The 16,667-nt window shown below is 51.6% G+C and overlaps 1 protein-coding gene across 1 annotated transcript in view; it reads left to right on the top strand.

The window, feature by feature from the left end:
* Positions 1-6,015: 6,015 nt before the first annotated feature.
* The window catches only part of NUDCD3 (NudC domain containing 3), a 61,961-nt gene continuing 51,309 nt past the window's right edge, over positions 6,016-16,667 (top strand). Inside the window, exons 1-2 of the mRNA XM_073324770.2 lie at positions 6,016-6,403; positions 11,636-11,940. Coding sequence (XP_073180871.1) covers positions 6,206-6,403; positions 11,636-11,940 — 503 coding nt within the window. The 5' untranslated portion in view covers positions 6,016-6,205. The remainder of the gene's footprint in view (positions 6,404-11,635; positions 11,941-16,667) is intronic.

Raw genomic sequence — 16,667 nt, 5'->3', positions numbered from 1 at the left:
AAGTTTGGAAGCTTTCATGCATCCTAAAGAAATGCAAGGCATGAGCCATCCCCAAACTTTCTTTGCAGGTCACTTAATACCCAAAACTTGGGAGCAAGCAGCGCTAATGTAGACAGACTCCCTCCATGGGTGTTCTCCATTCTATTTGGAGAGGTATTCCATAGTATTCATATACTCAGCCCACCACAAACCAGGAACTAGACACCTGAAAGCCTAACCCTAAAGCCATTTGGAGGAGGATGCAAATTGTCACTTCTGTGTTACAAAACCCTTAATCCCATACTTGGTTGAATTACCAGCTCTCCCATGTACCTTGTTCAGTCTCGCATACATGTGCTTACACCTGACCTGTCTGCTTGCTACCATGACAGGAAGAAATTCCCTAAACAGGGGCGGGGCAATCGGGGAGGATTACTACATTTGATTCAACTTGTCATCTTCCAGGTGGTTACATCTCCCTGAAGTCCCCTTCTGCCAAGCAAACCACAGGACAAAAGACTTCTCTAATCAGCCCCATCCTGCATAGGATTGGATGCATCCACTTCTGGTACAGCCCACTGGGCTCTGCCATGGGTAAGCTTGGCTTTGTGCCTCTGACCAGGCTTGAGAGCATGGAAGACTGACTAAATACAGCAGCAGTAAGCTCGGTCTTAATGAGCACATGCTCTACAGCATCCTGGCAATACCAATACTGTCTGAGGGCTCCCAGCTGGGGAAAGGAGGTGGGGCAGGACTGGCCCCTGAATTCAGGGCTGTGCTCAGCATGGCTTTGTTTGGAGCCTTAACCCCCATGTAACAGATGCTTCCCGTATTAGGCCTTTGGAAAAACTCCCCCAGAGGCCTAAGCCTGTGTCTAGATCAGTGGTTTTCAAACTCTGGGTCAGGACCCCAAAGTGGGTCGTGACTTTTTTTATGGGGTTTCCAGGGCTGGCATTAGACTTGCTGGGGCCCACGGCCAAAGCCTGAGCCCCACCACCTGGGGTCAAAGCCCAAGGGCTGCAGCCTTGCAGGGGGGCTCAGACTTCAGCTTCAACCTTGGGTGGCAGGGCTCAGGTTACAGGGCCCTCCCCCGGGACTGAAGCTTTGGTCTCTTCTCCCTCCCTTCTCCCCCCCCTTCCCCCGGGGTCATGTAGTAATCTCAATTGTCAGATGGTCACAGTGCAATGAAATTTGAGAACCCCCAGTGATCTAGGAAGCCACCATGCACACGCCTTCAGTGTAAGCGCATGGTATGTCTAGTGGTGACCATTAATGCTAGCAAAACGCTCAGTTTGTCTGAGCTACAACATGGTGGAAGTGACTACTGCCATGAACCAAAGTAGCCCATAAACTCATCTGCAGGGAGCTTTAGGGAGGGGACAGGGACCATGTTTGGTTTGTGTTTATATCCTGTTGGCACTAATTGCTTGAATTCTCACCAGGCACAATAAACATCTACATCAAGTTGGCAGATGCCCCTGAGTGGCACAGAATCTGGTCTGCTGAGGGGCAGCAGGGCACAGACTGGCATCAAGTAGGCGTGGAGGCCTCAGAGTCACAGAAGCTGCAGGTGAGAGTCCCTTTGGGTTGGTCTTAAGTCTCAGCTATTCTATTTCCCCCTCTCTGGGTGAGGAGGGAGGAAACAGTGTGCTGGTGATCAGGAGGCTCTTCAGGATGATGCTTGGTAGCTTTAAGGGGGTAAGGCTGTGTCCAGAGTAGACTTGGAGATGGGGAACAGTTCTCTCCATAGAGCCTTCCCCTTCCCACCTGTGTGCATTATCTATGAATCCCCAGCAGAGAAGGCTGCAGGAACTAGGTATGTGCCATAAACTGTAACACTTCCTGCTGTTGGCACTCATGGAGCCCAACTCAAAGCCACAATCTAGTGAAATCTCTCTCCTCCTGCAGGTTATGGTGGAAGGCGTCATTGGCCCAGATGCAGGGAGTGATGTTGGCATTGATGACCTGTCTGTCTGTGTGGCAGAGTGTCAGGGAGGCTGTGACAAGCTGATTGCTTTATACAAAAAGTGAAATGAGCAACAAACTAAATAAAGGTTTTAAAGTGCAAAATGGTCCAGAGTCTTCCATGGGATTGGACTGATCAAACCCTGATCAACTTGAGCAGATGTCCCACAGGCCAGCACCCTGGGATGCTTGAGTATCTGACAGCTGGGTTGGTGGCCCTTGGAGGAAGGACAGCTGGGCTCTTAGACCAGGGGAGGTGGCTGTATCTCCTCCACCCTTGGGGAAGCACTGTAGGGGCTGGACTCTTTGCTGGCATAGGGAGCAATTAGACCTGGTTCAGCTCTTTCCATTTAACCCTTTTCACAAAAAGGGCCTTTTCAAACACTACAGCCTTTCTCTTGCTAAAAACTTTTCCATTTTCAAAGGGGTGGGTGAAAATCCACACACTACTACCAAAAGTGCCTTGGTTCTACTCAAACTGAACTTTGAGGGAACTTCCCAGGGGGAGACTATAACTGGCCTCTTGACAAGCTCTAGAGCTGTCTCTGAGAGCATGGGCCATGGGCAGCTAGCCTAGCTTCAGGACAATAATGTTGGAGTAGGACCTGCCAGAGTCTTGTCTCTGCACAGAGCAGTGAAATGGCAAATATGCCCACCCCCTGCAGGCACAGCTCGCATCTCTCCGCCATTGTTCAAGTTTGGTACTTTGTTTTGCCACTGTTCAAGGTACCAGACTTGAGCTCTGGCTGTTTAATTGCAGTGTAGATATTTGGGCTTGAGCAGGAGGGTTCTAGGGCTCAGGCTCCAGCCCACACTTGAACAATCTACACCACAATTAAACAGCCCATAAGCCTGAGTCAGTTGATGGGTCAGCTATGGGTTTAAGTGCAATATAGACATACCCAGTGTAAAAACCACTGGCTTAACTCAGAATTTTGTTAGACTTGTAAACCAGAGGTTCCCAAACTTGGAGTCAGGACCCCTCAGGGGGTTGAGGTTATTACATGAGGGGTTGTGACTGTCAACCTCCACACCAAATCCTGCTTTGCCTCCAGCATTTATAATGGTGTTAAATATATAAGTGTTTTTTTAATTTGAGGGAGGGCCTCACTCAGAGGTTTGCTATGTGAAAGGGTCACCAGTGTAAAGTTTGAGCCACTGTTGTAAACATACTTATTGACCAATTTCTGATCTTGCACACACCAGTGTAAAACTGGAATAAATTTATTCTAGTTTTACACTAGGATAAGTCAGGTGAGAATCTGGCTCACTTTCTTCCCCAGTAGTATTGAGGAAACTCTAATGGGACTCTGACAGGTGCAGTAACATGCATCCTGCACCAAGGGGGGATGGGTTTGTAGTCCCTCCGCTTCCTCTGGCACCTGCCAAGGTTTCCTTTATCTCAGTGGCACAGGTATAGCAGGCTCCCTTACAAGGTCAGATCTCTCCATGCAGGAGATGGGGAAGCTCCCTAAAAGTGGGGGAGGGCACACTGGTGCCCAAACTGTGGCCCTCCCCAACACCACCTCTTCCCCTCTGAGGCCCTGCCCCTGCTTACTCCTCTCCCTCCCCTCATCACTTGCCCTTACAGCCAGTAAAGAGGGAGGGCATAGCCCTCCCGCTTCTAAAAGCGATAGGGGCATGGCCTTCTAGCCCCCTCTGTTCTGGCACTCCTGTTTCAGGGCCCATGTCCACAAAGACAAAAATGTTCAAAAAAAGGTGCCTTAAATCCATGAGAACAGCCAGGCTCAGTCAGAGCAGGGGTCCATCTATCCCAGTGTCTTGTCTTCCAACAGTGGCCAGTGCCAGATGCTTCAGAGGCAATTAACAGAACAGAATCCACCCCACTCATTTCTAGTCCCACCTTCTGGCAGTCAGAGGTTTAGGGACAACCAGAGCATGGGGTTGTATACCTGACCATCTTGTCTAATAGACATTGATGGACCTGTCCTCCATGAAAGTATCTAATTTTTTTTTTAAACCCAGTTATACTTTCAGCCTCCACAGCTTCCCCTGGCAACAAGTGCCACAGTTTGTCTGTGCATTATGTGAAGATGTATTTAGGCTTGTTTTAATCCTAAAGCAGGGAGCCCAACACCCAGGAACCTAAACCCTAGGGAGGGGAGCCCTACCCACAGGTAACCCTAACTCCCACAACTCACCATCCACTAGGAACCTGAAACCTAACTCCAAGTGTCCTACCCATAGGAACCCTAACCATGGGGTGGTGAGCTGTACCCAGAAGAGCCACCCCTTCCGCATATGAGCACCCCCACCAGGGGCAGGCAGAGATGTGCAAGCAGCCAGCCACTTCTAGGAGCCATGTAGGGCCACAGCATGCAGGCAACGGGCCTGCCTGAGCCCTGCTGCATCACCAGCTGGGACTCAGGGGCAGGTTGTCAGATTTGTCCTGCATTTTGGGGGCCTCCCTGTCATTGAGGACCCTGTGTCACTGCACAGGATCACAGTGTTGCCTCCATTATAGCTAAGCCAACTCCTCCTTGCCTTAACAGTCTGGGGGCAGCCTAGGAGGCTAGATAAAGCCAACGTGGTGGGGTCTTAGCAGGGTGCTGAGCAGAACGGCAGGGAAGGCCAGGGTAGGTGTGGCTGGGTGGGAACCAGCCCAGCTGTTGAGGTACCCCTAGGGAAGCTGCAGGAGGGAGATGTAGAGTGTGCAGAGACCCAGTGGAAAGAGGAAGGTCTTCTAGCTGAACAGTGTGGAATCCCCCATCGTTGGGGATTTTTGTTTGAGTTAACATTGAGATGAATGGGGAAGTTCCTATCTCTGTGTCCTGGGAAGAGCTGTGCTATGTAAAAAGAAGCCATTACTACTCCAGCCCTCCCTTTCACCATCAACCCCGCTGTCCACATAGGAGTAGAGCTCAAGCCTGGTTCTTGACTGTAGGGTTTCGTATAGCATGAGTAGTGTCCCCTAGGGCCCTGCCCTGCAGCAAGCCCAGCAGAATTTTGTGGGCAAATAAATCAAAAGGGGGAAACATGAAGTTTCAAAGGCATTTCCCAGCACCAAAGCCATTCTGAGTTCTCATTTCTATAGACCTTGTTTTGTTTGAGTCAACCCATCCAGGGACAGACGTGGTAGGAGACGTGTATCAGTGCTACTGTTTCAGGCTCTCTGCGGACTCGGGCACAGGCTGCCCCAGATTGGGGAGGGCTCTTGGCGGCAGACTAGTCTGGGATGAGTAATGACCCTTAGAGAATGAGAGTGAAGTTGGGAGGCAGGTGTGATTGGGGGGAACTGGGGGCACATAGGGCCAGCCCCCTCCCAACACCCCACCCCCAAACCCTCTGGTCCAGCCCCCCCAGGCCCTGCCCCCAACCCCCCCAGTCCAGCCCCTCCCAAAACCCTGCATCCAACACCCCCCGCAAACCCTCTGGTCCAGCCCCCCCATGCCCTGCCGCCAGCCCCCTCCCAACACCCCACCCCCAAACCCTCTGGTCCAGCCCCCCCAGCCCCTGCCCCCAACCCCCCCAGTCCAGCCCCTCCCAAAACCCTGCATCCAACATCCCCCGCAAACCCTCTGGTCCAGCCCCCCCATGCCCTGCCGCCAGCCCCCTCCCAACACCCCACCCCCAAACCCTCTGGTCCAGCCCCCCCAGCCCCTGCCCCCAACCCCCCCAGTCCAGCCCCTCCCAAAACCCTGCATCCAACATCCTCCGCAAACCCTCTGGTCCAGCCCCCCCCATGCCCTGCCGCCAGCCCCCTCCCAACACCCCCCCCCCCAAACCCTCTGGTCCAGCCCCCCCATGCCCTGCCGCCAGCCCCCTCCCAACACCCCCCCAAACCCTCTGGTCCAGCCCCCCCCAGGCCAGCCCCTCACCATGCCCCGCCCCCACCCCCACGAGAGAGCGGCGGCAGCCCCGGACAGGGAATCGCGGGAACCCCGCCCCTCCCGCGCATCGAACCGTGACGCCGCCTCTCAAGATGGCGCCCAGATGCGTCACGCGCTGGGGCGGCGCTCTCTCGCTCGCCGTCGCCATCTCTATGGTCACCAGGCTTGTCTCTATGGCGACGGCCGCGGTTGCCGGCCGGAGCGTTTAGCGGGGCGGCACGAGCGGAAGTAGCCGCCGGGAGCCGTCCCGGCAGGGACCGGAAGTGCCTGGCGGGAGGAAGCTGGGTTGCCCTGGCAGCGGAGGAGCCTGGCCCTGAGGAGCCCTCCCCTCCCCCCTCGGCGCCCTAGAGACTCGGCGGGGCCCAGCCCGGCCCGGCCCAGGCCTCTCTGCTCCCCTCCCCCCCCCCGCCATGGACCCGGCTCCTGCCATGACCGACATGTACGACCAGGCGCTGCTGGGCATCCTGCAGCACGTGGGCAACGTCCGGGAGTTCCTCGGCGTCCTCTTCGGCTTCCTCTACCGCAAGACGGATTTCTACCGCCTCCTGGGGCGGCCCGACGACCGGCTGGGCTTCCCGCCCGGGGCGGCGCAGACCATGGCCCTCCAGGTAACCCGGGGCCCCAGGCCGGCCGGGGCGCTGCGGGGCGCAGCCGTGGTCCCGGGTTCCCGGCGGCCGGCCGGCCGGCGTCTCGAGCCTCCTGGCTGTCCGGGGAGCTGGTCGCTGACGTCTGCCCGAGTCTGCAGGCAGCCCGAGACGCGAGCTCGGGCAGATGCGAATTGGGCCATGCCTGGCAACAGGGCGGGGGGGGCGAATGCTGAAACCGTCCGCTGACAGGATACGTGCTAAAGTTAACTGTTTCGCGGATCAGCCGGGCACAAAGATCCAGCCGAAGTCCTAAATGGCCTCCCGCCCCTTTGGAAGTGCCCCAGACCCAACCATCTCCATCCCAGCTGCCAGAACCTCCAGCTTCCCCGGGGCAACTTCACCAGCGCAGTTCTGCCCTGTTAGGCCAGGATTAACGCAAAGGGCGGGGACGGCTTTGCATTAATGGCTCTCTCGCACCAGCATCTGAGCACAGATCCTGGTCGGCTTCCCTCACAGAGTATAACCGTAGTTCATGACACTGCCATCCTGAGGTCTTGGAGCGGTGGACCAGGCCATCATCAGTTGCTCTCATGATGTATAGTGGTGGTTAGTGGCATTCTTACACCAGGGTCTGAGTGGGGCCAACTATGTTACATGAGTAGTTTGCACATGCCTGGTGACTCCCTAGCTAAGGGTAGAGTTACTCTTTTTATTTGTTTGGCAACCTTCTAGAAATGTTTGCCACTCCACAAGCAAATAAAGACCCAGGCCTCGCTCTGGGGAGCGTTCAGTCCGTGTGCCATGGCACAAGTGAACCCTATAAACACCCGAAGGGGATGGAGAGTGAAGGGAAGAGGGGAGGATGATTGTGAGGTTGATCAGTAAAGAGCTGATTGTGTAATTCCTTTGTTATTTGCAGGTTACGTTGCTCTCCTGTCATGTCTTAGAGGTTCCACATCAAAAATGATGTTTCGGGAGGAATTGGAATGAGGGGAGAAAGGTGTCGGGGCAAATATGTTTGGGGACAAGAGACGAAGGGAGGATCATGGTTGGTGCTGCTGTTGGAGCAGAGGGCACATGGAGGAGCACTTCAGAGATGTAGGCAAGGGCAGCATGATAGAAGAGGATAAGAAGTTTGAATGTGATGCACAGTACAGTGGGGAGCCAGTGGAATGACGCATGGTAGCTGACCTCCTCAGAGGAATGTCCATGAGAGAGGATATTGACAGCAATGTTTTGCACACACTGGAGGGGTTAAAGTTGGTGGTTAAAAATGCCTGACAGGGAGTGATTGCAGTAGTCAAGGCAAGAGGAGAAGTCTGAGTGATATTGACAGAGAGGAAGGGGGGAATTTGAGAGAGACTTTGGAGGGAAAAGCGTGTGGATTTGACCATAGCTTGGCAGAGAGGGAGGTGTCGAAGACTTCTCCTCCAGGTTTCAGTGTTTGCTTTCTATTTCTAAGCCTTGCTTTTCACTCGGAGCTTCTCAGCCCTCTCATTTTGTGTTGAAACGCACCCTGCTTGGCCTCAGCCTTTTGGATCTGGGAGAAGGTTTTCTTTGGAATGCTTAAAACTCAAAAATGGCTCGATGGGGGAAGACCTGGTTGTTTTTTACAGTCTAGTTTGTTTTATCCTCAAAAACTGGTAGCTTACATTTTTAAATATCAATTTTGCTGCATACATAGTCAATCAGGAGTCAATATTTACCAGTTGGTTTGAAAGGTTTGTTATTTATACAGCATTACAGAGGTGTGCTTGATGTCTTAGAAATCAGTAGTCTGTAAAAGTTCCCTCACCCAAGGCTATTCCGTTCTAAGTAAGATGGAAAGGAGTGTTGTCTAGTGGGTGGAGCAGAGGGATAGAGGTCAAGAGATTTGGAACTGTATTCTTGGCTCTGTCAGTGACTTGCTTTGTGATCTTGAACAAGTTGATTCCCTCCCCCGTGTAAAATAGGATCTTAATTATCTACCTTACAGGCACGTTGTGTGTCTCCGTGCATGTTTGCAAAGGATTCTGCGACTCAAAAAAGGACCTAGAGAAGAGTCAGATATTAAGTATTTCTTATCATAATGAAGTTTTAAGGAACTGGAAATTGCCTGCTACACGCGTGCATTCATTTTCAATTAACAATTTAATGCTGAGTACTGTATAGTGTTCCAGTGAGGTGCAGGGCAAGCGTGCCTTATCTGGAAGAGCACGTTTGAAGTAAACACAGCCCCATTTAGTATGGTGTTTATGTGAAGGCATAAATGCGCTATGCTGGCACAGACCCTAATTTAAAATACCCAGGCTGCAAAGTGGCCAAGTTAGCGATGCTGTGGAAAGTTTGAAATCACCTTGCTTTAGAGAAAGCTCTCTCTACTTGGAGCTGGGTACTCCAGAGCTGCAGTCCTGGAGACCCCATCCCTCTCTGACCTTAGGCAAGCAGCATGGAAGTGACCTGCAGAGAGGAGCAGAGAACTGGCATGAGAGTTTTCTCATCCCCCAGTGGAACGGACAGGATGTTGTTTTCAAGGAGAGCATTCATTCCAAGTGTTTTGCAGGAGTCTACATTAAATTGGTGTAGACAAAAATAGAGGCAAACTAAAGAGTTTTAAACAGTCTGAGTAACAATCCCTTTCCCTCTCAGTTGCTTAGGTTACAAGTCTCTTGTGATGTTGTAATCTCATTAGTTCTCCAGGAAAACCAGGGAAGGCAATGTCTGATATTTCTAATGTTCAAAAAGACCATTAAAAAAACCAGGTAACTCCCCTTTTTGAGTAAATAGGTGGCTTTTCAGGGCTTCGTGAAGCATAAAGAAGCGGACAAAGCACATACCCACTGTTTCCTTTGCAGATCATGTTTCAATAAACAGGGACGTACTGAGGGGGAGGAGCCAAGGAGCATGAAGGGACCGCATAGGCAGTGGGCTTATACTAGGGTTGGTGATGGTGGGCTGCACAAGGAGGCCCTGTGACTGTAGCTCTGTGCTTCCCTGCCCAGCAGCAATAGTGAGTCAGAGCAACTCCCTCTCTGCCCTCCTAATGGGGCTGCCTCTCTCACCACAGCAAGTTTAGAGCGGCATCCCTGCTTTCCAGAAAATGAAGCAGAGCGCAGCTGCTGTTGCTTTTGATCTAGAACTGAGGTCTGCGGAGATCTAGGGTCCCAACATCCTGCATTGCAGCTTAACATTGCATTATGGGGACCGCTGCTTTGATGGCAGAAAGGGGACAAAATCCTCAGTCCAGGGCTTATGCGACCCCCATGTGCTGCCCCTGCCAAAAGAGACTGCTGGCTAGTAGCCAGAGATGGTAAGGGGAGTCATTCCAAGAATTCAGAGCTTCAGAGAAGCCCATCAACAATTGTAGCCAACTTCTGTAAGTTAGAGCTGACCTTGGGGTTGTTCTAACTCATGTTAGGGGCTGTGCTGTCCTCAGGGGCAGCCCAGAATCCTGTGCGTGCAAAGGTGATATAAAGCCCCCTTTGCCTTCCCCATGCTTGTGCTGCGCGACCCAAGGTGCGTGCAGGATATGGTCCTTGGACTTGTAGCCTGTGAGCCCCAAAGGTGAGGGTGCCTGTAGACCCCGTTAGAGAACTCTGCAGCCTGTACTAGCAATTAGGTAGATAAGTTGCTATGCACAAGGAACAGCCAGATGATGTGACAGACCAGTAAGTGTTACGGCCTGTTGAGGAGAGAATGTGAATCTTCTAAATGAGAAACTGTGTCCTGGTTCCCCCCGAGGAGTAGCTCAGGTCTAATGACTGTGTGAGAACAAACCACTGCACAGTAGCCTAAATCTTGATTTCCCCAGAGAGAGGCCATTCTGGGCTCCGGCTTCAGTCACTTCCAGGACATGCTGTTTCTTTCCACTAGCCACGGGCATTCAGAGCCGAGACACTGCTCCCAATGATACTGTGCTGCAGAGCAGTTCAGAGGTGCCACCCTCCCTTCTCAGCTCAGGATTTTGGGTCCTGTCCTGATTTAAAGGGCACGGTCTGAGCCTTGTCTCTGAATGCTCTGCCTTGGGCTGGTTTGTGTTTCATGACTGAAATGCAGCTGGCCGGGTGGGTCTCTATGAATAGCACATGTGAATCATTCCCTGGGATTCTTTGGGAGCGGCAGTGCCTGGTTTCAGGCTGTGGCTGCACTAATGTGCTCTTTGCCCTAACGCTTCTCCAGAGGAGCTGCTGGTGGCAATGTCTCTCCTTTCGAGAGAGCTCTGCCCTTCGGACTGAGCCCGCCTGTAGCCTGGCTTCTCTGTCCAGTGTCTATTCCCAGAACTGCTGACTCCTCTAGAACTGTTGCTGTGTTTCTTTCGTCAGCTTTCTGCTAGCTTGATCAGGCAGCAGGTACGGATTTAAAAACAAAAGCCCAGTGAACGTGTGAACTGGGGAGTTTGGAGGGGAGGACCCAGTGTGGGGTTAGGGTTGGGGTGAGGTGATGCAATTGGAGAAGTAGCCAAGACCAAGTGGGTCGGGGAGTGGCAAGATTGCACCTGAAGACGAACGAAGCAGGTTGGAAGCTGCTGGCTTATCTAATCGTCCCTCCTTAGGCCTCTCTTCTGATCTGCCACTCCCCCAGTGGCCTCCCATTCTGTTTTACACACACACAAAGCAAACCCAACCTATTTCTATTTTAGATTAAAAAAAGAGAACCAATGTAATGTGAGAGAGAGAGAGAGCACGGTGTATGTGTCTCAGGGTAACTTGAGCCACAGTGAGCTGCCTCAGAGCAATGACCCCACTGGAGGTTTCCTACTTAGGTACAGTCTGCAGAAATGGAAGATGACAGGTTTCAGAGTAACAGCCGTGTTAGTCTGTATTCGCAAAAAGAAAAGGAGGACTTGTGGCACCTTAGAGACTAACCAATTTATTTGAGCATGAGCTTTCGTGAGCTACAGCTCACTTCATCGATGAAGTGAGCTGTAGCTCACGAAAGCTCATGCTCAAATAAATTGGTTAGTCTCTAAGGTGCCACAAGTCCTCCTTTTCTTTTTGAGAAATGGAAGAATACATTTGCTTATTTCTGTGTCACCTAAAGAATCTGTCAGCTCTCACTGCTCTAGGCAGGCATGCTTTCTGTCACCTGCCTTTGAGAGCAGTTTCCTGTTAGAAGCAGTGCTATACTGAACTAGTGTCTCTTTTCCAATCTCGGTTCCTCTAGTGTCAAGGTGGAAACCCTGCACCACGTCTGCTTCTGAGATACACGCATATTAGCTGTGGATTGATGGCTTGGCTACCTGCTTGTTTGCTTGATTGGCTTTGTCTCTTTCAGGCATTCAAGAACTTTGAACACCTGGCCCGTCAGGATGACGAGGAGAGGCGGCGGGAGCTTGTGGAGAAGATGAGGAAAAGGGAGGAGGAAGCGGCAGCGGAGAGGACAAAAGTGCCTGCTGTGGCTCAGGAAATTGAGATCCGCTCGGCAGCAGAGCCCGTCCCTGACCCGGATGATGGGGCAGCCGCCAGGCCTCAAGAGCCCACTGCAGCGGAGGAGACAGCTGAAGCAGTGGACAGTTCTGCAGCCTCAGAGCCACCAGGAGCAGCTGCCCCAGTGGAGTCCCAGCCATCAGCATTGCCCAAGTAAGGGTTTCTTGTTACGGTACTTCCCTTGTGTTCGTTGTAAGCCTAAGTAGCTCATTCTGAATAGAGTCTAGTCCTCGGTCCTAGCTCACGAGGTGACGGGGTGGTGGGAAGGCTGCACTTCTCCAGGGTGGTGTTTAGATTCTTCCCAACAGAGAGAACACTGTGTTGTGTGGGCACAGGGCAGCCCCAGTCTTGTCAGGCCCATCCGTCAGAGGAGGTGATGTGGATTCACAGAAGCATGGTAGAAGCCTTCAGATTTGGTTTCCTGTGCTCCTTTCTGGGCACTTCAGTCTGTCTGCTCTCTTCTCTCCTCTAAGCGGAGGATGTAGTCTGTTAGCACATCCCTCTTCACAGCACTGCAGTACAATTGTTTGCTTAGCCAGGTCGCTAGGCCTTCCTCCCCGGTGGTCACGTCACACACAGTCGAGACAAGGCCACAAAGCATCTTTTCTCTCAGTATGGGATGTGGGGCTGTTTGTGCATCTCCGCAGACTCTACTACTTGACTGTGTTTCAGTGCATTCGGGGAAAATCTGGGCAGCTAACCCATAATGCCTTGGGAGGTTAGGTGCCCAAGTCCCTCAGTCCACTTTGAGCACTGGGATTTTTCAGCGGCCCTGCACCAAGAGTAGACACACATGGGGCAGTGCACTCTGGGAGGTTACCACACAGACAGCTGGGAGCAGGGCGGACCAGCCAAACTGGTTATGCAAGCGCAGTTAGGGTCTAACTACACAGCAAAACAAATTACCTTGTCCCAGCCTGGGCTGCAGGCTTGGGTACACACTAGCTGATTAATCAAGCCATATATAAAGCTGATTGTTTCACTCCTTGGTATGAGCTGTAATGTCAATGGAACCAGAAGATCAAGTTGTTTTCTTTTGTTCCTTGGGGTTTCTCACTCCCCTGTGGAAGATCTCCCTGGCTCAGGCCAAGGCCAGCGCATACATTCCAGAGCAAAGCTGGAATCTCCATTTTTGAACTGGCCAGTTTTTAAAGCCTCTGTACGGATGTCTGTTACCCCTGTGTGAGTGAGGAGCATTCTGCTGGCCTGCGCTCTCCTAAAACAATGGCAAATGACTCTTTGCAAGGCTAAGTCAAAATGTCTCCTCTTTCCGAGAGTGATTTTGTGGGGAGGAGCTGTGCCTATTTCAGCTGGGCTCTGCTCCAGGTCATGCCCACCTGTCACTCTGGAGGAGCTGTTCTAGAATGTTGAGTGATCTAGAAGCACAGCTACTGCTGGGAATATATCAGGGCAGGTTCTTTGGATAGCTGGCTGCCCTGCCCAGCCTGTACAAACCACAAAGACTAGGGGATGTGAGGATGGCAGAGAGGGATTGGATGGTCCAGGGGACAGGTGATGGCATACAAAGCATTTTGCCTCCAGATCATCCATTCAAATCTAGAGCAGATTAACGAGTGAAAGCATTACCAGCTGGTGGCTCTTTAACTGCCTTTGTGAAGTGAAATTCAGTGTGATATGAAGTGGGCACCTGTCCATTAATTAACAGGGCCTGTGTGGTCCCCTTTATTGACATGCTCCTAAGAGAGGGCAAGGATTTAATGGGCCACAGCGATTCTTGGCAATGTCAGGCTGGTTAGGCGGGGGCAGTTTGTCCCTGTGATAGGAGCTCTCAGTCTCCGGTATCCGTTTAGTACCTTTCAGCAGCACTAAATTAACTGTAAATAGCAAAGAAGTGTTAATAAGACACCAGGCTAGTGAAGTATTAAGGGCCACACATGAGTCTCTCTGGGCAAATAGTTCCGTTTGATCCTCAGGGATGGGGATGCTCCTTGTTTCTCTCTGAGGAGACAATGCCAGAAGAATGGAAGAAAAGGATTACCATAACTCTGCGTTTTTGGCTGTTATAGTGGTGTGTGTGTCTGATCCTTAGTGTACCTTTCCTGTGGTTTGAGAGAGCTGCTGTATGTGTGGTGGATCCAGAACGTATAGCCTTCCCTGCTCCTCCCGTTACCTTATAGTGTGTCTATTAAAACATTGTTATTGGGGTGGGAGACAAATATCCAGCTCTGCATATCATGACCTTCTGCCCCATGCCCCCAACCCAGAGCACACAGACTGTTTCATTCCTATGAGTCTGGGGGTGCTAAGCGGTCAGGGCTTAGCAGGCTGGGATCTTTTTCAATCCCCTGGCATCCCTCAAGAGCAGAGCCACCACCCAAAGGCAGACCAAGGGTAGTGTGGCACTGCCAGGACTCCCAGAGATGGGGAAAGATGGCTTTCCCCCCTTGACTGTGCTTTTTCTGCCCAAGCAACAGTGTGTGTTTGGCAGGACCATCCCCACATCAGCAGATCAGAATGTTGCAGGCAAAGGATTATGGGAAGTCCTTGCGTCATTGTCTCCGAATGCTATCTCTCTGACAGAGAAAAGGCTACGTAAGCATGAAAAGTGAAGGGCCTTGCATTGCAGTAAAGTCTCTCTCACTCCCTCCCATTCCCCCCGCCCATGCTTATTGCAGTTTGCAAAGCTGCTGTACGTGTGCTGACAGCAGTGGAGAGGAAGATTCTCCAGCACAGGGAGCTGTGTTGACTTTATCCCCTTCCAGCGTGCCACGGTTTTGCAGCAGGGCTGGCATGCCTGCAGCGAGGGAACAAGCTGAAAGGGCTGGTTGTGTTGGTGAATGCCTGGAGTGGCTTTCCTCTTAAGAGCGCTACAAGTAGGTCTCCAGAGCCTTTTGGTGCTTCAGAATAGGGCAGCTGGAAGAGTGTGTCTTCGCCAGCACAATCTAACTAGCTTGCATGCTGAGTTTGTGCAGCAGCAAGTGAAAGGATGGGACAGAGCGATCCCTGGGAGCTGGAACCAAATGGCTGAGCGGATTGGTGACAGCCAGTGAGCCTTCCACCTCTAGATTTCCTGGGTACATGTGATGTATGTCAGTGATGAATGAGGCCAGTGAGAAAAGGCCATTGGAAAGAGAGAGGCTGATCAACTTGATTCTAGTGAGGAGTCCGACCCGAGACCTCTTTGATTCACATAAAAGAACCAGGTGGCCTGCCTCCTGGTGGCTAGGACAGAGGATGTGAAGCAGGAGTGCACCCTGAGGCTGCTGGGTTATTCCCATGTGGGACCAAATGCAGCAAGGATGGGAAGATTAGAAAGGAACAAGAGCTTCAGGGAAGGAGAAGGAGAACGAGAACGGAAGAAAAGAATGATTTTCTGCCAGGGCTGTAGTTGTCCTGTGCATAAAAGCTTCATTCTCCCAGACTGTCAGTCTGGCACCTTTCACTAGCATGAAATTTACAAGAAAACCCGTTAGTAATGGCAGATCCCTTGAGCTTCCCGTGCAGACCATGCAGCCGGGGCCCTCGCTAGCATGGCTAAAACCGACTTTTTTTCTAAAAATACACTTGAAAAATTAAATCTCAGTGTGCAAAAAAAGACCTGAATGCAAGCTACTAGCACGCAGGTTTAATTTCAGATTTATTGTGTTAATAGTCCGTGGGACTAAGGTTTGACTTTGTTCTCTTGCTATAAACACAATAGTTGCTGGGAGTAATGAGTACTTAAGGGTGGGCACTTAAGTCCCTATAAACAGAAGTTCTATGAACAAATGTCTGGACTGGGGAAAATAAGAAAGATGAATTAGAAGCGATACTAAGGGAAGGAGATTATGATGCGGTGGGCATAGGATGCATCTTGTTATGGATGTGTGTGAGCTGATGGGTGCAGTGTCTGTTGGAGATACAAAAAGAGCAGCTCCACACCTGCTTAGCTGAGAGGCTTGGAATGAGTGTGCTACAGCCGGGTTCTGTGAGCAACACTTGTTTCCAAGAGCAATTGAAGTTTTTGGCTTTAATTTCTCAAGCCCCATGGTGTGGGACCTCGGGGACAAACTCTCTCCCTGGGCAGCCTCATGAAGTCGAAGACCAGTCAGGTCTCTCTTTTTGACCGCCTGATAAATTTGTGTTCAAGGGCTGGCCCTGGAGCTGCTGTCCCATATGGGACAGTCAGGTGTTTAAACAGTGTGGTTGAGCTAAGTATCCAGCAAACTGGCTGTGCTGTCTAGTGGGTGCTGTAGTTTCAGTCCCACTGGACCTGGGCTGAGCCTTCAGGATCTTCAGGGAACTCTACAGCAAAGCCAGTGAATTTCTCTACAGCTCCTGGCTGGTGTGAGGTCTGCATGGCTAGTGTTACTACAATGACGGAGCATGGTTAAGCTCAGAAGGGAACTGATCGTGTAGGGCTTCTCCAGGCTTGTATTTTTCCAGGCTAATTGTGGTGGGTATTGTCCTGTTTGTTAAAGAATGGCTCAAAGCGAAAAAAGCATGCAGAGAGATTGCTTCTTTCAGTATAGACTGCCCGCTCTGAGGAGCTACGCTGGGGGCGATTTCACCATATGGAAAAGTGTTGGCAGATAGGGCGTTGCAATATCTGCATCGGAAATTCTTTTAGTAGCCTGAATCTTCAAGTCCCCTGTGGTGTGTGGATCCAAGAAGAAGACGGCCTTGTCATGAGGACCTCATTCTGTCCCTGGTCCCTGTGATGGGCATCTATGGGCCACACTTGTTGGGAAAGGAATATTCAGCTGTCTGTAGGGAAGAGTACAAGTCCTCTCAAGAGGCTGGGCTGCCATTCTTCAGCCAGCTCTCACCCTAGAAAGCGAGGCTTTGCTGACCAACTTTGCTGCTGACGTTGCTGAGTGAGAAGGACTACTTCAGGGCAGTCACTAGGCAGCAGTGTCTCTACAGCCCCTCTGCCAGCT

The sequence above is a fragment of the Lepidochelys kempii genome, chromosome 26, assembly GCF_965140285.1.
Source record: "Lepidochelys kempii isolate rLepKem1 chromosome 26, rLepKem1.hap1, whole genome shotgun sequence".
In the NCBI taxonomy this organism is placed as follows: domain Eukaryota; kingdom Metazoa; phylum Chordata; order Testudines; family Cheloniidae; genus Lepidochelys; species Lepidochelys kempii.
This window is presented reverse-complemented; position numbering and strand designations above follow the sequence as displayed.